The sequence below is a fragment of the Gracilinanus agilis genome, chromosome 3, assembly GCF_016433145.1.
Source record: "Gracilinanus agilis isolate LMUSP501 chromosome 3, AgileGrace, whole genome shotgun sequence".
Classification (NCBI taxonomy): Eukaryota; Metazoa; Chordata; class Mammalia; order Didelphimorphia; family Didelphidae; genus Gracilinanus; species Gracilinanus agilis.
Genome location: NC_058132.1, coordinates 93,321,186 through 93,344,754, shown reverse-complemented (window position 1 = coordinate 93,344,754; position 23,569 = coordinate 93,321,186). Strand labels below are relative to the sequence as shown.

The 23,569-nt window shown below is 37.3% G+C and overlaps 1 protein-coding gene across 1 annotated transcript in view; it reads left to right on the top strand.

Moving 5' to 3' along the window:
- FCHSD2 (FCH and double SH3 domains 2) overlaps nucleotides 1–23,569 on the top strand; it is a 336,543-nt gene that overhangs the window by 129,720 nt on the left and 183,254 nt on the right. The window contains exon 4 of the mRNA XM_044668112.1: nucleotides 9,599–9,675. Coding sequence (XP_044524047.1) covers nucleotides 9,599–9,675 — 77 coding nt within the window. The remainder of the gene's footprint in view (nucleotides 1–9,598; nucleotides 9,676–23,569) is intronic.

The following is a 23,569-nucleotide window of genomic DNA, read 5'->3' as shown; positions in this document are numbered from 1 at the left end:
GGGGCTGGAACTAGATTAAAAAAAGGTAATTGGGAAATGTTTAACAAATAAGTTAAAATTCAGTACAACAGAGATGTTAATTTGTATTTTTCTAAGTTCGTATATGGCTCAAAGGGATCCTTTTCTGTTTGGGTTTGGCATCCCTGATCTAGACCAATTCTCCTTTTTTTTACAGATGAGACCAAGGCTCATAAACGATAATGGATTTGCCCAAGATCATATAAATGACAGAGCTAGAATTTGAACCCAGGTCCTTTCTATCTCAGTTCTAATCATGGCTCTGTTGCTTATCACCTGTCTAGAAGAACTAGGTCTGGAGTAACCTATGTAAATAAACTGTCCACATTTTTACCCTGCCCTCTGTGTCCACTGGACCAAAGGTTAAGCAATTGGTACATTCCCCAGTTTAAGCCAACAGTGGCCTTCTTTGTACTGTTCTACTTGCTGGAGCAAAAAAGCAAGTCTTTGAAAGAAAGAACAAGGAGACTCTTACACACTGTCCAGACTCAAGTAAGAATGGAAGTCAAGTGTATGTGGCACAGTGGGAACAGTTCTGGATTAAAAGCTGAGAAACTTAGGACTCTTGGCCACACTCTTTCACTAACCAGTTTTATGATATTGGACAAGGTGTTTTTCTTCCTTGGGCTCCATGTGAAAACTGAAAAGGTTGGTCAGGTGACCTCTAAGCTTAAATATTCCTCTCCCCCCCCTTTTTTTTTCTCTTTTGGCTTTGGGACCCAGAGAATATAGAGATATTTGCTAAAGACAACATAGTTCTGAAAGCATCAAGGAATTGATTCACAAGGTATCTGAATATCTGAAAAACAAAGGAAGATTCCAAAAGCTACAGAAAATAGAAAAATACTAAAACCACAGGAAGCATAAAGATACCAGTTCCATGGAAAACAGGAAGATATATATTTGCCAAAAATGTTCACCATAGTCATGGAGGAGATCAAACTCAAAAATCAAGTTGAAGAGGGATTTTCTATGGATTGTAAGGTCTCTAAATGCTATTGTTTATGGACGACATTGTACTTATCTCCATTAAACCATGGAAATTTTCATATTCTTTTGGAAGTGAACTATACCCATTCAAAGACTTTGCCTTTCATCTTACATATAACTGGTAATGAAACATACAGAGGAATTAGTTGGGTCAAGAATTAAAATGGAGGAAGAGGACAGAATTGCCTTCAGGAAATTGTAAAACTCTTGAATGACTACCAATGTCTGAAAATAAGAGCCTATCATTTTAATATAACTTTCTACAGGTGATGCTTCTTGGCTGTAAGAAATAGAACACAATGGTTTTTGAAGATGAGTGTGAATGTTATAAAGAAGGCAATAGAGAGAAGTGTGTGATGGATATGAGCAGGTTTCAGTATATAACTAATGAGGAACTTTGAAGAAATAGTGTATTTTGAATATGTTGAATTTGAAATGCTGATAGGACAATTCATTGCCAGATGTTCAAGAGGCAGCTAGTGATATGACACTGGAACTCAGAAGAGAGGGTTAAATATAGGGATATACATACATACAAAGAGACAAAGAGACAGAGAGAGAGAGAGAGAGAGAGAGTATTATCTACACAGAACTATATAGTAGGACTTGACAGTTGAATAAGATCACATAGCAGGTGGACTAAAATAAGGATAACCTATAGGTCTCAGACCCATTGGTGAGTTAGGGGACCATCTCCCCCAAGCATGTGAAGACTTCTCCCAATGAAATAGACATTTGAGACCATTTTGTTCCAACAACCATAAAGGCAGATGCTATGGAGTGCTTAGAGCTTGGTCAGACATCAAAAATGTCAAGGTCATCCTGGGCCATCACTAGTCATCTGACCTTTGTCTTGCTATTCGACTTTGATGACTCTGGAAAAGAAGAGTCTGGAAGAATTTTTAATGAGATGGGGGAGGGCATTAAAATAATTACAATCTGAAAATTGCATGTTTAAATAAATGGTGTTTTCTTTATTTTTAAAGTTAACTACATAAAGCCAAAGATAAGCAAGAGACCAAAGTAGATCATAGCAGGCTTCCTGAGGCAGGTAGTGTTTTTCCCAATAACCCTTTTACCTTGATGACCTATACCCGTGTTGGCAAAACTATGACACACATACTGGAAGAGGCTACTCTCCTTCCCCTTCTCCATGCATGCCTGAGGACATTTCTCCCATCACCTGCCCCTCTGCCCTGCAGCCAATGGGAGTGCTTCCTCCCTCCCCTGTCCTGGGTTAAGGCAGGTGGCTCACATGCAGCATGAAGGTTGCAGTTTAGGCACTCAGTCTCTAAAAGGTTTGCCATCACTGGCCTATACAGTGATAGGGATTGAGTACTGTATTGTATTTGGTATTGTATGAGGGTTTCTATGTGACAGTCAGGAAGATAGGAGCCTCACTTCTCTAAGAATGGACTTAAATGAAGGCTTTCATTGAAAGAGCTCAGTATTTCCTCACTGGGTTATATGACAGTTTTAAGAATCTGGTTTATTAATTACAAGCCCATTCTTTGTCATTGGGCCCCTGAGATCCTTAGCAAATTTTTTTTTTTTTTTTACAAAATAAGACATTTAAGAAGTGCAAAAATACAAAACAAAATGTCTGAATTAGATAATATCTAAGTTCTGTCCCAACTCTACATACTATGATCTTTAATTTAAAAACATTCTTCAAACAAGGAATAAGGAATAATGCACATAGTAAACCTCATGTTCTCCTATGGAGACTTAACTAGAATATCAAGAGGGTTAGCAACCCTAGCTAGCATACATTTAAAAAACAACAATATTGATAACACAGTCCTTGACTGAAAATGGTTTAATACAAGGAGGAGGATATGAATGATACAGTATGATGAAGGTATGGACTTCATTTGGGGGTGGGGTTATTTTCATGGATGCAGTTTTTGATTGACTTAGGAAAAACTTCCTAACAATTAGAGCCTGAGATGTATTGGAGCAAGTTCTTAGTAGCTTCTAAGAGTCCACTGTTAAATTTTCAGTGTGAAAATTTATATCTTTAATGTTGGCAAATGCTACGTGTCTAGGTCTGATTTATTGTTTTGTTGATTGTCTAGACTTAGGAAAGTAATGGAGAAAAATTTTGATTAAAATATTAATAATGCAAGTTAAATTTAAAAGTGTGTCCTATGGTACCTATTTACCTACCTACCCTAACCCTGGCACTCCTCCCCAAGTCAGTAGTCAAACACTTATTAGCATACTCAATTAAAAGCTATGAAGAAATAGAACTGACTGCCTTGGGAGGTAGTGGATTCTTGCTCACTGGGGGTGGGGGGCTGTCTTTAAAGCAAAGGCTAAATAACTGATAGTTATCTTGATAGTAAGTTATATTTATAGTAAGGATTTTTTGGGGAGAACCTGGTGGAGTAGATGGATCTGGGGCTTCTTCCAGCCACATGCAATTCTGATTTTTAGGGGAAAGCTAGTATTCTTGTTCAGTTAGAATATATTGTATTTTAACATTGATTTTTAAGTACTTTCCAAAGGACCCAGGTTTTCCTTTTTTTTTTTTTTTTAAATGAACATTCAATAAACCTAAAAGGGGCACAGTGGCATCTAATAAACTCAAAGGTGTCAATTCCAATCCTAGCTGTGCCACTTAACTAGTTTATGACCTTGACTCTCCCTGCCAGTGACCCTTTCTCCTTCAGTTTCTTCAACTGTAAAAGAAATGAGTTGGAACAGATCAACGTTCCAAGGACTCTTTGTAGTTCTATCATTCTTTAAGTTTTTGCATTAACAATGATAGTGGTTCAGGCCTAGAGACAGGAGGTCCTAGGTTCAAATCCGGCTCAGACACTTCCCAGCTGTGTGACCCTGGGCAAGTCTCTTGACCCCCATTGCCGCCCTTACCACTCTTCCACCTATGAGCCAATCCTCAGAAGTTATGGGTTTAAAAAAAAAACAATGATAGTGGTGATTGTAAAGTAGGGAATAGAATTTGATTTCATAATTATAATTATAATCCCTTAGTACTTCCTTTCAAAGGAAAGCTAATTCAAACCCAGGAAAAATTGACTCACAACTTCATTTTGAGGGAGACATTAGGAAATTTCCTACAAAAGAATTCCTACAAATCCCTTCAATTGATAAGAAATATAATTCACATTTCATGTTCAAACTGACATCTCATTACTTTAGTCATTCACTTTCCTCTTTGGTACAAAAATTACTTGGTGGGTTAGAAAAGAATTCACAAAGAGTGCCAGCTATTACAGTTTTTTTACTAGTCTAAACAGTACAATATGTGCCAGAGAATTAAATTTATTAGCATGTTTAGGTACAAGCCATGAATTTCACTTTTACCCTTACTATTCAACTGGTCATGTGTCAAAAAAGAAAGAAAAAAGATAGAAAGAAGTGACTTAATGAATTTTTAAAATTCTATAAAAGGGGGTAGCTAGGTTGCTCAAGGGATAAAGAGCCAGGCCCAGAGATAGGAGGTCCTATGTTCAAATCTAGCCTTAGACACTTCCTAGTTTTGTGACCCTGGGCATGTCACTTAAGCCCAATTGCTTAGCCTTTACTGTTCTTCTGCCTTGGAACTGATACACTTAACATTGATTCCAAGATAGTAGGTAATAAGAGCTTAAAAAAAAAAACAACTTTCATAATTGGTCAGTCCCCTTCAAGAGATAGGGAGCTAGTTGTTTTAACATGGCTACATAGTTGAAGATGTTTAGAGAAATTTAAATTACTTGTCCTACTGTGAAATTAGTGAATCTGTCATTAATTAGCTTAAGTATTTTCAGATAATTTTTCATCATGGAAATCATGGTTGTCAGAGACCTCTCAGAAGACCTTCACTAAATAGAAATCCTCAAAAAATGATTGGAAGCCTAGAGAAGGGAGGTTCTAGGTTCAAATTTGACCTCAGACACTTCCGAGCTGTGTGACCCTGGGCAAGTCACTTGACCCCCATTGCCTACCCTTACCACTCTTCTGCCTTGAAGCCAATACACAGACTCCAAGACAGAAGGTAAGGGTTTAAAAAAATATTGAAAGCCTCCATTTAAAGAGAGGTGGTGGTACAATGCATTGGGGGAAAGCACTGGATTTGATTAGGTTTGATTGCCACTTCTATTATTGTCCTTGTGACCTTATGCAAGTTACTGGATCTTAGTTTCCTCTTCTGTGTAGTGAGAGGTTTGTCCTAAATAATCTCTAAATCCACCTTCCTATGATCCTATGACCTTCTATGATGAGGAGATGACTACTTCAGATAGCCCATTTTTTTACTTGTACAAAGCCTTAATGAGGTTTTTTTTTTAATTTATCAAGCAAAAAACTGCCCTCCATGTTCATTATTTCAATTTTTTTTTCTCTTGAGCCAGTGTATCAGCCAAGAAGCATTTATTAAGCTCTTACTATGTGGTAGGCTGTGTGCTAAGCCCTGAGGACACATTCTAGGAGGCGAGGCAATGAGTACATCACTAGATACATACAATATCTATACAGAATAGATGAAAGGTAATCACAGCTGGGAAGGCAATAGCAACTGGAGGCTTGTATAAGGAGGGATTTGAACTGAAGCCTGAAGACAGCCAAGGAAACCAAGAGGCAGAAGTGAGATTCCCAAATATTCCAGAGCTAAAGGATAGTCAGTCCAAAGGCATGGAAGATGGAGAAACAAACCAAGAAGCCAGTGTAGCTGGATCACATAGTAAATGGAGGGATGTGAAGTATAACTAGATTGGAGCCAAACAAGCATATTACTTCTGCCCCCAGGATCCCCTCAGATATGTGAAGGTAGATACTATGTTCTCTCTCCTTGCAGAAAAATCCTTTGTTGCTCCCAGTTTTCCTAGAACACTTTATCTGCATTCACCTTTCCTCCATCATTCTTTGCCTTGTATTATATTTTTCTAGAGACATGGTGCCTTTCACCTTAATCGAGGGAGTATATAATTTTTAATCCATTTTTGTGTCTCCAATGCCTGGCATGTGACTTTATGCATAGTAAACATTGAAAACTAGTTAATGACTTTGCTCAAATAAAAATCCCCATTTACTTTAACTCATGTTCAAAGAGCATTTGCCCACATTTACCCCTGCCTTCAATGTTCCCTGCTTTGTGTAATAATTAACCTTTGTACATCCTGTATCCCCTTCCCTGTCCGATTCATTGACAATAGAATATCTTCTCTTTGAGGGGAGAGAGACTTTTATTTTTATCTTTGTATTCCTGGTGCCTCCTGCGTAGAAGCCCTCCCCTAGTGCCCCATTGTGATAGAGAGATAGCTTTGGATTCTATTCTAAGAAACTGTGCCCAAAGAGAAAAGCTCTACCACTTCTTACCAGTCTGGGAAAGACTTAGGGTAAGATACAGTGATGGCCTTCATCTGTCATCTGAGGACAATCTCAGCCAAGGGAGGCTTATAATTGTTATTAATTTTCTTTTACCTTCTGCCTTAGAATTGATTACTGAGTATCAGTTCCAAGGCAGAAGAACAATAAGGCCTAGGCAATGAGTATTAAGCAACTTACCCAGGGTTCTGAGGTCAGATTTGAACCCAGGACCTGGTCTCCAGGCATGGCACTCTATCCATAGAGCCACATAGTTGCCACATAAGGAGGTGTTGGGTTTTTTTTGTTTGTTTGTTTGTTTTTGTTACAAATTGGCCACAATTAGTGACAGCAACTTTTTTTTTAACCCTTACTTTCTGTCCTAGTGACAACTCTTAAGATAGAAGGGCAGGGAGTAGGCAAGCAAGATTATATGACTTTCCCAGGATCACACAGCTAGGAAATTTCTGAGGTTAGATCTGAAACCAGGTTCTTCCTATCCCAAGACTGGCACTCTTTCCAATGTGGTGCCTAGCTGTCCCAGTCACAGCAACTCTTGTGGACTATCTCTTAAATTATAGATGGGTTATAGTTTTTGTCAGTGGGAAGAAGACCTGTGCTAATGAAATGGCAACTTGTTGAGGTAGTGAAGTAACTTACCCTTCTTCCTCTGGGTCTTGTTCTTCCATACACCTTATGCCCTATTGCAAAGTTGCTGCCTGGCCCTTGCAAGGGACCAAAAGTGCTGAAGATCCAAACCTGTAATTTCACAAGGAAAGTAGCTCTAAACATGATCAAAAAATCATCTCCCTTTATAATGACAAAGAATTTTTGAAAAAAGAGATTTTAGAAAGTTTAGATTCTAATTAACTTTATCAGTGACTTTATCAGTGAGGTCATCCTCCTTGGTCGTGCTTAAATGAGGGTCTGTTGAGGGTTGGAGAATTTAAAGATGACCAAAGCTGACTCTGGATGAAAAGCAGGTGCATCCAGTCTGCTTGCAGACTCAGAGTAAAATTATCAGGGGAAAGAAGAGAAGAAATTTTATTAATAAAATGTGCATATTTATGAAGTACTTAAGATAAAGTTGAGGCATTAAAGATAAAACTAAAAAGATACCTTTTATGAGTCGCAAAATGGTATTGAAGAAATTAGACTTTATTCAAGTTAACTATATTATGATGATGATAGTTTCAGGCATGAAGACACTGTATATATTCATGTTCAAATACTGGTTGTGATACTAGCCATATTAACCATTTAACCACTCTTAATCCTCAGTTTCCTCATCTGTGAATTAGGGATACTACTTGTTCTGTCTATTTTACAAGTTTGCTATGAGTGAAGCACTAAATTCTAAGACATGAAAATAGGAGCTACTATTTCAACAGATTTCACAGAGTATATCAGAAATAATATTTAATTGGAGTCAGGAGCCCTTGATTCAGATCTTAGTTCTGACACTAGCTATGTCATCTGACCTACTCTCTGAGACTCAATTTTTCTATCTCTGAAACAGATTTCATATTTCTACTACCCTACCACATAGAGTTGTTGGAAAGTACTTTATAAGCCTTAAAGCATTGTATAAAAGCATAATATTATTAATTTATGTACTTTGCTATGTTCTGGGATAAAAAGATGAAAAATGATGCAGGTGATTTTAATCACCACTGGGTGATTAAAACCTAATAGAGGAGATACAGTATGTACAGTAACTAAATATGAAACAAAATGGAATGAGATAAGGAAAAAAGATAAATCCTAGACCATGTGACTTGGGGAGGAAGAAAGAATTTTCTAAAAAGCTTCCTAAAGGATATGACCCCACAGCGGGCTGAGTCTTGAAAGAAGATAAGATTATTTAACAGGTAGATTGTTAGCCCTGGGAAACAGACTGCTTGTGGGGATTTGCAAAAGCCAAGCACTTAGCTGGAGTTTGGGAATCTGTTAGTGGTCCAACAAGACTGGAGCAATGGAGACTTTGAAAGAGAAAAATAAAGGAAGACTAGAAGGGTAGGAAGGAGCTATGTTGTGAAAGACCTGAAATTCTGTTCTAAGGACTTCCATATTTTATCTTGGAAGGAAGGAGCCAGTGAATATTTTTGAGCAGAGAAATGATGTGGTTAAACACGAGCTTAAGGGAAGTGACTTTTTGACTGGATCCAGGAGGGTCCTTTGGAGAGGGAAAGACAGCAAGAAGAATGCCAATTTTGTAGGCTATAAGAACAAAACAGGGCAAGGACTAAACAGACCTGAACTAGGATGATGACGTTGGGGAATAAAAGGGGACAGACATCAGGCTTCATCAGTCTGAGTAGCACTCACTGCTAGTCCTGTCCTAGGAGACACTGAGTCTTTCAGGGAAATTCTTTGTATCAAACAGTCCTAAACAGTCCTGGGTACCCAATGCTGTAAGTAATGTTTAAACCCTAAACTAGGACTTGGGAAAGCCAGTTACACCACCAACATCACTTAAAACCTACCTGTAAAGTTTTGTGGTTCTGTTTTGAAGTACAGAATTAGATTTGGTGGTCTCTAAGAACCCTTTCAGTACTATCTAAATTTAATTAGTGATTGGGAACTGTTAGGGGGAAATTGAGTTTATTGGACTTAACACTTGGCCCTGGATAATTTGTCTATTCACCCCAGTAGGAAAGAGTTGAACTGGAGTATACAGGTTTCATGAGGGCAAATTTCAGTTTCAGTGCTAGCTCTGCTATTTATTAGGTATTTGATTAAGGTGGTTACCTTATGTCTCAGAACTGCAGTTTTCCCCTCCATAAAATCTGCAATCTTTATACTAACTCATAGCATCATTGTAAACTTTCAAGTGCTATCTAAATGGAAACTGTCACTTAATTCTTATGTCAGAGAGGGGGTTGGACTAAATGACCTTCAAAGACCCCTCTAGCTCTAAATCTCTGATCCTATTAGGAAATGCCTATGAGAGAGCCAGCTTTGCTGATTCAGTGGATTCCTGAACTAAGAATCAAATCAAGCAGTTTCATAAAACCTAAAATCTCTAAGCCTTAAACTCACTCTGTTCCTAAAAAATGAAACAGGAGTTGGAAGGGAACGGAATGTGACTATTGTGGCCCTGCTTTCACAGCAGATTATTCTAAATTTGATTCTGAAATTAGGTACCAAAATTAGCAAAATTGAATTTGGTTTGTGGAAGAACAAAGGGCATATAGGGGAGGAATTTGTTACTGAGAAATAGCTTCCTTTATGACCTCATACTTAATATTGAAAAATATCTTCCCTCCTTTGTCAATAGGGCATCCAGAAATTGGCTAGTCAGTACCTGAAGAAAGATTGGCCTGGAATAAAAGCTGATGAGCGGAATGATTACAGGTAATTCAGCAGTGGGTCTTGATATATATTTTTTTAATGGCAACTTTTTTGTTTTCCATTTCATAAAATGACATTTTAGATCCCAGAGGAAAAAACAGAACCTTTACTGAATGGCATTAAAATTATATAGCTTTCAAAAAATCTGAAAGTCTTTATAGATAAAACCTATCACTGACGATGTACTGAAATTGGATAGATTCTTCCACAAATATGAAATAGGGTCTGGGAAAGAAAGGTCAGGTCATCCAGGAGCACGCAAAGATTTAGTAGTCCCATCATTATATGTTCTCCCTTAGTTGTATCATTCATTCCTAGAACTTCAGTGATTCTACTTTGTGCCATTTCAGAATCTCCCAGGTTCAAATCCTTGGTGTTATGCTTATCCTTTACCCCATATATTTAAATCGCTTTCTTATATCTTTTCATTATTACTTCTAGGATATCTATCAAACTTGTCCCCTTCCCTCTCCTCATAGTGCCACCACATTAACTCAGGCTCTCATTGCCTCTTACCTGGATTATTGCATTGGACTCTTTACTGGCCTTGCTTTCAGCTTCTCCCACCTCCTGTCTATTCCGGACAGCCCTGCCAGTGATTTTCCTCAAGTATTGGTCTGACTAGTCAATCACTCCTCAATAAACTCCCTAATGCTTTTAGGATCTAAAATGACCTCTTCTATTTAGTATTGTTTTTTGTTTTTTATTTTTTTGAATTAATTAAATTTTTTTTTTTTTTAGAAAAATTTTCCATGGTTACATAATTCATGTTTTTACTTTACCCTTCACTCCCTCAAACTCAACCCCCACACTCCCCCCACCCCACCCCCATATCTAACCCATAGCATTTCCACTGGTTTTAACATGTGTAGTCAGTCAAGACTTATTTACATATTATTGATAGTTGCATTGGTGTGGTCCTTTCAGGTCTACCTCCCCAATCATGTCCTCATCAACCCAAGTGTTCAAGCAATTGTTTTTCTTATATGTTTCCTCTCCTGCAGTCCTTCCTCTGAATGTGGGTAGCTTTCTTTACCATAAATCCCTCAGAATTGTCCTGGGTCATTGTATTGCTGCTGGTACAGAGATCCATTACATTCAATTTTACTACAGTATATCAGTCTCTGTGTATAGAGTTCTTCTGGCTCTGCTCCTTTCGCTCTGCATCAGTTCCCGGAGGTCTCTCCAGTTCGCCTGGAACTTCTCCAGTTTATTATTCCTTTTAGCACAATAGTATTCCATCACCCGCATATACCACAGTTTGTTCAGCCATTCCCCAACTGAAGGACATACCCTCTTTTTCCAATTTGTTGCCTCCACAAAGAGCGCAGCTATAAATATTTTTGTACAAGTCTGTTTATCTATGATCTCTTTGGGGGTACAAACCCAGCAATGGTATGGTTGGATCAAAGTGCAGGCATTCTTTTATCGCTCTTTGGACATAATTCCAAATTGCCATCCAGAATGGTTGGATCAGTTCACAGCTCCACCAACAGTGCATTAATGTCCCAATTTTGCCACATCCCCTCCAACATTCATTACTCTCCCCTGCTATCATTTTAACCAATCTGCTAGTTCTGAGGTGGTACCTCAGAGTTGTTTTGATTTGCATTTCTCTAATTATTAGAGATTTAGAACACTTTTTCATGTGCTTATTGATAGTTTTGATTTCTTTATCTGAAAATTGCCTATTCATGTCCCTTGCCCATTTATCAATTGGGGAATGGCTTGATTTTTTATACAATTGATTTAACTCCTTGTATATTTGAGTAATTAGATCTCTTTCAGAAATTTTTGTTATAAAGATTTTTTTTTCCAGTTTGTTTCCCATCTGATTTTGGTTGCATTGTTTTTGTTTGTAAAAAAAAACTTTTAAATTTATTATAATCAAAATTATTTATTTTACATTTTGTAATTTTTTTCTAACTCTTGCTTGGTTTTAAAATCTTTCCTTTCCCAGAGATCTGAAAAGTATACTATTCTGTATTCACTTAATTTACTAACAGTTTCCTTCGTTATATTCAAGTCTTTCACCCATTCTGAAATCATCTTGGTGTAGGGTGTGAGATGTTGATCTAAACCTAATCTCTCCTATTGTGTTTTCCAATTTTCCCAGCAGTTTTTGTCAGATAGTGGATTTTTGTCCCAAAAGTTGGAGCTCTTTGGGTTTATCATACACTGTTTTGCTGATCTCACTTATCCCAAGTCTATTCCACTGATCATTCCTTCTATCTCTTATCCAGTACCATATTGTTTTGATGACTGCTGTTTTATAGTAGAGCTTAATATGTGGTACTGCTAAGCCACCTTCCTTCATGTTGTTTTTTTTCCGTCATTTCCCTTGATATTCTTGATCTTTTGTTCTTCCAAATAAACTTTGTTATAGTTTTTTCTAATTCAGTAAAAAAAAAGTTTTTTGGTAGTTTGATAGGTATGGAACTAAATAAGTAAAGTAATTTGGGTAGAATGGTCATTTTTATTATGTTAGCTCATCCTACTCATGAGCACTCAGTGTTTTTCCAATTGTTTAGATCTATTTTTAATTGTTTGGAAAGTATTTTGTAGTTATGTTTGTATAATTCCTGTGTTTGTTTGTTTTTTTTTGGTAGATAGATTCCTAAGTATTTTATATTATCTAGGGTGATTTTAAATGGTGTTTCTCTTTCTACCTCTTGCTACTGTGATGTGTTGGAAATATATAGAAATGCTGATGATTTATGTGCATTTATTTTGTATCCTGCAACTTTCTCTGGGATTCTTTAAGTAGACCATCATATCATCTGCAAAGAGTGATAGCTTAGTCTCCTCATTGTCTATTTTAATACCTTCAATTTCCTTTTCTTCTCTAGTTGCTACTGATAGTTTTTCTAGTACAATGTTAAATAATAGAGGTGATAATGGGTATCCTTGTTTCACACCTGACCTTATTGGAAAGGCTTCTAATTTATCCCCATTGCATATGATGCTTGTTGATGGTTTAAGATATATACTCTTTATTATTTTTTGGAAAGGATCTTCTATTCCTATACTTTCTAGTGTTTTCAGTTAGAATGGGTGTTGTATTTTGTCAAAGGCTTTTTCAGCATCTGTTGAGATAATCATGTGGTTTTTGTTGGTTTGCTTGTTGATATGGTCAATTATGTGGATAGTTTTCCTAATGTTGAGCCATCCTTGCATTCCTGGTATAAATCCCACCTGATCATGATGGATAACCCTCTTGATCACTTGCTGGAGTCTTTTTGCTAGTATTCTATTTAAGATTTTTGCATCTATGTTCATTAAGGAGACTGGTCTGTAATTTTCTTTTTCTGTTTTTGATCTACTTGGCTTTGGAATCAGTACCATATTTGTGTCATAAAAGGAATTTGGTGAGACTCCATCTTTGCTATTATATCTAATAATTTGTATAATATTGGGATTAATTGTTCTTTCAATGTTTAATAGAATTCACTTGGGAATTCATCAGGCCCTGGGGATTTTTTCTTAGGGAGTTCTTTGATGGCTTGCTCAATTTCTTTTTCTGATATGGGATTATTTAAGTATACTATTTCTTCTGCTGTTAATCTAGGCAATTTATATTTTTGTAAATATTCATCCATATCACCTAGATTGTTAAATTTATTGCCATATAATTGGGCAAAATTGTTTGTAATGATTGCCTTAATTTCCCCTTCATTAGAGGTGAAGTCTCCCTCTTCATCTTTGATGCTATTAATTTGGTTTTCTTCTTTCATTTTTTTAATTATATTTACCAGTACTTTGTTTTTTCAAAATACCAGCTTCTTGTCTTATTTATTAATTCAATAGTTCTTTTACTTTTGATTTTATTAATTTTCCTTTGATTTTTAGTAGTTCTAATTTAGTTTTCATCTGAGGATTTTTAATTTGTTCATTTTATAGTTTTTTAAGTTGGGTGCCCAATTCATTAACCTCTGTCCTCCCTAATTTGTTAATATATGCACTCAGTGATATAAATTTTCCCCTTAGAACTGCTTTGGCTGTATCCCATAGGTTTGGGTAAGATGTCTCATAATTTCATTGTCTTCAATGAAATTATTAATTGTTTCTGTGATTTGTTCTTTTACTAAATTATTTTGAAGATTTGTATTATTTAATTTCCAATTAGTTTTTGGTTTGTCTCTCCATGTATTCTTACTAATAACTATTTTTATTGCTATGATATGATAAGGTCACATTTATTATTTCTGCATTTGTTTGCCATGTTTCTATGCCCTATTATTATATGGTCTATTTTTGTGAATGTTCCATGTGCTGCTGAAAAGAAGGTGCATTCCTTTTTGTCCCTATTTATTTTTCTCCATATATCTATTGATTCTATTTTTTCTAGGATTTCATTCACCTCTCATCTCTTTCTTTTTTTTATTTTATTTTATTTTATTTTATTTTTTTTATTTTAAACCCTTAACTTCTGTGTATTGACTTATAGGTGGAAGAGTGGTAAGGGTAGGCAATGGGGGTCAAGTGACCTGCCCAGGATCACACAGCTGGGAAGTGTCTGAGGCCGGACTTGAACCTAGGACCTCCCGTCTCTAGGCCTGGCTCTCAATCCACGGAGCTACCCAGCTGCCCCCTCTCATCTCTTTCTTATTCATTTTTTGGTTGGATTTATCTAGATCTGATAGGGGAAGGTTGAGGTTCCCCACTAGTATGGTTTTGCTATTTATTTCATCCTTGAGCTCAACTAGCTTCTCCTTTAGAAATTTGGATGCTATACCGTTTGCTGCATATATGTTGAGTACTGATATTTCTTCATTGTTTATACTGCCTTTTATTAAGATGTAGTTACCTTCACTATCTCTCTCTCTCTCTGTCTGTCTCTCTCTCTCTTTTTTTTTAATTTTAAATCCTTAAATTCTGTGTATTGACTAATAGGTGGAAGATTGGTAAGGGTAGGCAATAGGGGTCAAGTGACTTGCCCAGGGTCACACAGCTGGGACGTGTCTGAGGCCGGATTTGAACCTAGGACCTCCTGTCTCTACGCCTGGCTCTCAATACACTGAGCTACCCAGCTGCCCCCCTTCACTATCTCTTTTAACCTTATCTATTTTTAATTTGGCTCTGTTAGAGATCATGATAGCCTCCCCTGTCTTCTTTTTCTCATTTGCAGCGCAAAAGATTTTGCTCCATCCTCTCATTTTCACTCTATGTATGTCTTTCTGTCTCGTGTGTGTTTCTTGTAGACAACATATGGCAGGATTTTGGTTTCCAATCCACTCTACTATATGCTTCCATTTTTATGGGCGAGTTCATCCCATTCACATTCAGAGTTATAATTATCAACTGCCATTCCAAACATTTTGATTCTCTCTCCTAGTCCTGTCTTTTCTTTTTTCAATGTTTCCTTCTATACTAGTGTTTTGTTTTTAATCAGTTCCTATAATCCACTCCCTTATTGTGCTTCCCTTTCTCCCCCCTCCCTTCTTATTCTCCTCTTATTGTTCTTTAAAGCCATGCTGAGCTTCCCCCCAAGCCCTCTCCCTCCCTAGCATTGCTTCCCTCCCCACTAGTCCATTTCTTACCCATCTACTTCTCTATCGGGCATGAATCAATTCTCTGCCCCAGTGGATCTGATTGTTCTTCTCTCTTTAAGTTGATTTCAATGCACTTAAGTATTGAATATTTACTCTCCCTAACTTCTTTTCCCTTACAGTGTATTGTTATTTTTCCCTGTTGATCCCACACGCCTCTTTATGGAATATAAATTTATTCTTTTTTCTATTTAGTATTTAAAGCCCTTTACAAACTTGTTCCAAATTATCTTTCCAGCATTATTCCACACTTTTCAATCCAGTCAAGATGGCCTTCTATCTGTTTTTCAGAAGTAGCCTAAGCTCACACAGTGAAGAGATGTTGGAGGCTGGATTTTGACTCAGGTCTAAGTAGGGCAATGGATAGAGTGATAGGCCAGGAGTCAAGAAAATTTAAGTTCATATCTAGTTCAGATCATCCCCACCTCTATCCTGAATTGTTGTAATCAAATCTTAAGTTATCTCCCTGCTTCAAATCTCTGCTCTTTCTAGTCCACACAGCTGTCAAAGTAATTTTCCTAAAGTGTATGTTTGACTGTATTAATCCTATATTTAGTAGATGCTAGTGGTTCCCTTTTCTATTTGAGGTCAAGTGTTATTTCATCTCTATCTCATCTTTTTTTGGTCTTTTATGAGGGTTTTATAATGTATAGAATGATTATTACTATAGTACTTATATGTAAATTATGAATAAGTAAATATGTACATATTTAGGGTATATGCACAAAAAATATTTGGAGAGACCATTTATTCTTTCATATAAAAAACAGCATAGCCTGGCACACAGAGCCCTTTAGAATTTCCTCCAGCCTACCTTTCTAGCCCATTTTCTTCTGTGGTCCTTTGTGTGGTTTGTACATACTTTAGTTCATTTGCACTGCATATGTTTGAGCCTTCCTCTACACATTCACACAGGCCTTCTTCCTATACCTGGGATACAAGGATCTCTACCTCTTACCTTAAAGCTATTTATATCTTATCTTCATCAGCTAAAATTAACTTTAAGGCCCAGCTCGGGTGCTTTCTCTTTTATGGAGTCTTCCGTGGTTACTCCAAGGTTGAAAATTATCTCTCATGTAAATTTCTTATTTCACTTATCTACTATGGAATTCCCAATGCACAGTGCCTGATGCAGAGTAAACAATTAACAGATGCTTGTTGACTGACTGATTGTTCCTTGTTCTTGTTGAGTCCTTTGTTTGATCATAGTTATTTGTGTACATGTCCTGGTCTCTTTGTAACTCTTTTAAGTTGAGGACCTTCATTTCAACTCTTACTTTTTGAGTCCCTAGCTATACCTCCCTCTCTGGGTTCTCGAGAAATTGGGATGATTCTTTTCTATTACTATTGACTCAAGTCACATTCTAGTGTGTTCTTCCATACCTCAACATCAGGTTATTGATGCTCTTTTATGAAGTAATATTAACTATTAAGATTTAGTAAGAACAGACACACAAACATCTCCTGATATCTGGGGCATGCTATTCTCTAAATTCTGTCAGTCTAGTGAGAAAGAGGGTTCAAACTTAAAGCAGCTTCTATATAACATTTGCTTGTACCAAAGTTGACTCCTAAATGCAATCTAGCTGATGATAGAATTGCTGTAGCTCCCCTTTGGCTGCCTTTGATCTCTGCTAGGTCAGATAGGTCTCTCAGGGCTTCACACATCAGCTGACTGACATCCATCAAATCCTGGCATGGTCTCCATTTTTTAGACTTAGACTGTTCACTATCCCAGCTTTTCGAAGTTCCAGAGCTCATATCCACCTCCAAAACTCCTTTATCTTCATAGAGGCAGCAAGATGCTACAGTGGATAGAGCCCCATTCTTGGAGTCAGGAAGATGAGTTCAAAACTAGCTATCTCTGTGACCCTGGGCAAGTCCCTTGTTGTATTTGCCTCAATTTTCTCATCTGTAAAATGGAGATAATGATAGCATCTACTTAGAAGACTTGTTGTAACGATCGAATCAGATAATAATTGTAAAGCATTTGGCATTGTACTTGGCGCATAGTAAAGTGCTACTTAAATGAGAGCTATTAATTAATATAAGAGTAGGAAAGAAAAAATACGCAGAACAGGGGACTGTTTTCATGAGATGCATTTGGACTCTGGTTTGAGTAGTTGGGGGAGCCCAAGGTCTCTCCTTATTCAGAGGCTTACAGCATGTCTCTCTCATTTGAATAAAGCTGGACAAGGAAGAGGAAATGCCTGGACTACTTAGTACTTTTTGGAAACATTCTCATCTCTGGCTCAGCAGCCAAAGGGAAAGTTCTTCCATGGTCCCATGGTAAGGGGACCAGAAACTGTCAGAATGCCCACCCATGTTCTGGATTGGGGAGCAGGGCCCTTCAGTTCACACTTTTCCAGAAGCTCATACCCTGGCCGCTTTCACAGCCTCTGGCAGAGTGTTGCATATGCCCTTAGAATGCATTGGTCAGGCCCCCATTATGCCCCACTGCCTTGTAAACTGCTTGGAAGTAGAGACCAATTGGTTTTTATCTTTTTATATCCATTATGTTGATTCTAAGCTTTGACAATTGCAACTATACAAATGTGTGAAATAATTACCTGATAAGTCAGTTTCTAAATCTAAATGTCTTAAATATAGGAATTAAAGGCTATTGTCCAGGGGGGGAATATACCTAGGAAGATCTGTTAAGAATGGCTTTGCTCAGAATCTTGCCAAGCTAAATCCAAAGGATTTTAACACAGAAAGGAAAACTGAGGGAGAAATTTTTCTAGGCCCATCCAACCAACCAAAATCCAAAGAAAGTAAGCCTACATTGTTGGAAGAATAGTGGTAGAGACCCCTAGAATTTACAAGAAACAAAACTCCTGGTCTCAGATGTCTGTGCAAATACACAAAGATCACAACATGAGGGAGCAAATTCAACCAATTAGGTATCACTGAAACTTGGTAGAATGGGACTAAATGCTGGGATATAGTTCTGGAAGAGAATACATTATTAAAAACAACAGGATAGGTAAAGAGGGAAAGAGGGAGATAGGCAGAAGAGCAATATATATTAAGAAGATATACTTTTGTGAGTAAAGACTACAAACTAAATGAATAGGAAAAATGAAATCGGTCAAAGATTTGGGAAACAGATTTACAGTCTTGGCAAAAAGACTTGATAAAGTAGTGATGGGGGAATTTCAGTTATCTGGTCATTTACTGGAATATTCCCTTTGCCAAAAACAAAGGAGTTCATAATTTCTGGTCTTAATGATAATTTCATCCTCTCTCATTTCAAAAGTTGATGGAACCAAAGAGAGGAGCCTCTGCTCTGGATCTCATTCTTCTCATTAAGGAGTAGCTTAGTTCCTAAAATGGAAGTTATAGGAATCTTGATGGGGAGTGGGGTTTGTCAGGAAGTGGAGAATGACTACTCTGTCTTAGAATTAGATAAAGTGCACAGTTTGACATTTACCATAAATTTGAAGAAAGCAGTTTTGGAATACATAGAATCCCATTGATTAATATTTTCTCGGGGAAGTCCATTCAGCAGAGATTGGGGTGGGAGGCTGTTGCAATATAGAAAGAAATTCAGAAAAAACAAAGAGAAGCCATTCATTCATAAAATGCAGAAGAAAATGAGCTGCCTACAGAATACTATTGTGGCCAGAGAATCATCAACTAATTTAGATTTTAAAAACTGGATGGTAACAGGATGCATACAAATTTGTGGTCATGTCCCATGAGAAAAGTTTTATATCAGGAAGATGAAATTTTATATTTAACTGATTCTAGTTAGAAAAAATTAAGAATAGCAAGGAATCTTTTTTTTTCTTTAAATAATGTTGAAGGAACAGCATTATGATAGAAAAGGAATATTACTTAATTCTTTCTTTTGCTTTCTTTTTGCTTTTTAATATTCCATTTTAATGCCATAGTTGTGTTGGTGCTGCTTTATGATAATGAGACACAGAATACAAATTTCTAAAGGAATTAAAAATTAGTATTATGCAGAGGGCAATGGAGAAACACATGGTGTGTATTTGCAGATTATAACATATAACCAGTTAGGAAGTTGGATAAAGGACAAGAATAAAATGCCTTCAAAAAATGATAGGAAGATAATATGGATTAGTCATATGGCAGTGTTGAGGGAATAAATGGTCATAGTACACCCTCACAATGTAAAGGGAAAATCAAGATGGCCTTCAGCACATTGAATGAATACCTGGAAGGAAGGTATAGAAAGATATAGTCAAGAGTCTCATTTAATAAGGGTACTGCAACCTGCATTCTTCCAGAGAATATCTAAATAATGAAGATCACAGATACAATTTGAGTATCTGGTTTTTATTCCAAATAGAATGATATTTATACCATATAATATAGGACAAACATAAATAATAGGGAATTGACAACCAAGAAAATTTTGTTGTCATTTTGTTTGTCTTTTGGTCATGTCTGACTCTTCATGAACTCTTTGGAGTTTTCTAGGCAAAGATACTCACTGGAGCAGTTTACCATTTCTCCAGTTCATTTTACAAATAGTCATGACTGCCATTTGCAAAGTGCTTGAAAATTTCTGTAACATTTTAATGATGATTTGATCATAAAAAGAACATTGTGGGGTAGGTAGGTACTGTAAGTGTTACCTCACTTTACAGATGAGACTCAGTTTAAGTAACCAACACATGGTCATACAGTGTCAGAAGTGAACTTTGAATGACTACCATATCATACTATCTTTTAATAGGTAAAATAAAATAGATAATCATAAAGCATCTCTTTACCCTGACTAATTAGTCAGCAAGTGTTTATTAAGTGCCTGCTATGTACCGGACGTCGTGGCAGATATTAGGCAGAGTGTGGAGGATGAAACAATCCCCTAAAATCGCCAGGTCCAGATATAAACTACATCTAAATATTGAAATCACCAGGCAGAAGTGATTGCTAAGGCATTATTATAACATTGAAAGATTGTAGAGTTCCTCATTCAAAAATATAAGAAAAACTTAAAATAATCTTAGAGTTAATCTATTAAGGGCCACTGAAGACATATAAATTGCTGCATTTACAAAAGGCTTATTTAAAAAAATTAAATAGAGGGATATTCATTCTTCATAGTTGCATTATTCAACGTAATAAAAATCAGTATACTAAAAGAATACTTTATAGGGCTAGATAAATAAGAAAATTCAGTTAGAAAGGTAAAGGATCAAGTATCGTAAGCAAAATAAAAAAGTATTAATGAAGTGGGAATAGCACGCTCACTTTTCAAATCATTTTCTTTAACAGTAATCATCAAGGCTATTTGATACATTTTTTAAAAAAAAAACCCTTACCTTCTGTCTTAGAACTAATACAACATATCTGTTCCAAGGCAGAAGAAAATTAATTTCTATACAATTGGGGTTAAATGACTTGCCCAAAGTCACATACCCAGGCAGTGTCTGAGGCCAAATTTAAATTCAGAACCTCTTGTCTCCAGGCCTGATTCTCTTTCCAGTGAGCCACTGCAGCAATCTGATACTTATTAAAAAATTATAAGGTAAGTAAATGGAACAGACTAGAAAAGAATCTGAAACAATAGAATTCAACAACCCAGTGTTCATTAAGTGAGAACATAAATTACCAGGAGAACTCCCTATTTGATAAAAATCTACTTGGGAAGGAGCAGCTAGGAAAAAAGTCTGACAAAAATTAAGTTTAGGCCAATCTTACATCATATGTCACCGTAAGCTTACCATAGATTTACAGCCTGAATATTGAAGGTGAATATTCAGTGATGTCTGAGTAGAAGACTGGGAAGGGTTTTTAACGAAACAGTAAATAGAGACAATGAAGTAAGCTGAAGGACTTTTCAACTATATGAAACTCAAAAGCTTTTGCACAAACCAAATCAATGCAATTAGGGTAAGAAAGGAAAGTGTTGACTGGAAAGAGTATTTGTATCAAAATATTTTTGACAGGAGTCTAATAAATAAGATCTATGGAGAACACAATACCCATTGTTATAGTCATAATCTGGGAAGTGATGGATGCCACCTTGAATGACAGGGAAGGCAGTTGAAGAAACAGAATGTTCCCAAGTGCCGTGAGCCAGGGGCAAATGTTGGTTGGCCCCACAGTATAAATACCCCTGATAGTCACTGAGAAAAAGTCTCTCTGGGCTCTGGAGGTCTCTGGACAGGAGTCTCTGAGCTAGGAAATCTCTTGAGTGGGTGGTGAAGAGAGGCAGGGAGGTCTATGAAGAAGAGGGTAGGAAGAATCTGAATATTTCCTGAAAGACTGTGAGAGCTAGTGTATCACCAACACTGCTAGTGAGAGAGCTGAGAGAATAAGATCACCAACACAGCTGCATCAATAGCATTCCCTATTCTCTGGCTTGGCTGTGGCCAGTCTGGGCCAGAGGTAGTGGAGAGAATAAATCTCCATCATCCTCTTAATCAATAGCCTCCAGTCCTGATTGTCAATTAATTATAGATAATAGATTGATAGGGTTTCCAATCCCCAATCCTTGTCCTATTTATCCTTTCCCTGATTATAGATAAAGAAAGTTTAACAAGTACCTTCCTGAATGGCCTTTATATCATGACCCTTGGGGAGGGAGTCAAACGTAGTCAGATACCAAACATAATCAAAGGCAAATCAATAGCGCTATATTAATCTATACAACCCCAGGTTGGACCTGGAAAGGTTACCCATCTATCTAAGCTCTCTATGGTCCTCCTTGGGCAACTGTTAGAGAGAAAGGGAAATTATAACAACTGTCAAAGGTGATTGGAGTTGGTGTTCCTCCATCACCTGCAGCTGTGGAGAATACAGATAGATACATTCTCATCATTGTACATCTATATCTCCTTAGGACCCCCATTTTATTTATAACACCCTTTAGAGGAGTTAGAGGCCAAAAGACCAAATAGTTTTCCAAAGAATAATTGCAAAATATAAAAAAACATGGGGTTTCCGGGTTAAGATGGCGGCAGAGTAAGAAGCAGCTCTTAACCTCTCCTGACCGAAACACACAAAACTCCTCAAGGGGACATAAAAACAAGTCCAGACGAAGGGAGGAACCCCCACAACAGGGCACAGTGTGGAAGGTACGTGGAATCGAGGCATTTCCACGCTATAAAGGGGTGAAACATCCCTCACGAAATCGCGGGCTGAGCAACCACCCCACTCCCAACCCCTACACACTCATCTATAGCTCCGAAGCCAGCTAAAAAGAAATAGAGCAAGTTTGGGGCACCCATCGAGTCATTGGCAGCTCCGGAGCCTGTTCCTGAGAGCAGCAAGACTTAGGACCCCATTAAGCCAAAAAACGCAGGCGAAATCTGAGCGCGGGAGCAGACGCAGGGTGCAGAGTGCAGGCTGAGCAGAGCGCAGGCACTGCGGAGGCGTAGGTGGAGGCAGACACAGCAAGGAACTAAAGCCTAAGTGGGGAACCAGTGTGGACCTGTATACGACTGTGGAAGCAGCTCCCTGAGACTTGTAAAGAAACCTCCAGCAGAGGATCAAGCAAGGGGGTCCACCATGGGGCTTGACCTTGGAAAAAACCAGAACTCAGACCTCAGGAGCCAATAGATCGCGGACAGACACTGAGCGCGAGGATAAATCTGAGAAGCTGCTAGGCTAATGATGGCTACTCAGTCTCAGGAAGTTCAGAAGAGAAAGAATAACAACAAGAAAAAGAAGTCTTTAACACTCGACAGCTTTTACACAGAGAAAATCCAGACAACCGAGCAAACAGAGGAGGAGAACAAACAAGCATCCGGACCCTCCTCAAATAAGGAAAACTCCTCACAAGCTATGGAAGAGTTCAAAACTGAGATTTTGAGGAAAATGGAAGAGATCTGGCAAGAAAATAAATGTTTAAAAGGTAGAATCTTGCAATTGAACACCAGAGATGACCAGATTGAAAAGGAATACCAAAAGATTATGGCAGAAAACCAGAAGATTATGGCCGAAAATCAATCCCTAAAGGCTAGAATTGAGCAAGTAGAAGCTAATGATCTCTCAAGACAACAAGAACAAATAAAACAAAGTCAAAAGACTGAAAAAATAGAAGGAAACATGAAATATCTCAATGAGAGAGTGACAGACCAAGAAAACCAGTCTAGAAGAGACAATTTGAGAATAATTGGTCTTCCAGAAAAACCAGAAATTAATAGAAACCTGGACTCCATACTAACAGAAATTATTCAGCAAAATTGCCCTGAAGTCCTACAACAAGAGGGCAATATAGACATAGAAAGGATTCATAGAACACCCACTACATTCGATCCAGTGAAAAAAACGGGTAGAAATATTATTGCCAAATTCAAAAGCTTTCAAGCAAAAGAAAAAATCTTACAAGAAGCCAGAAAGAGACAATTCAAATATCAAGGAGC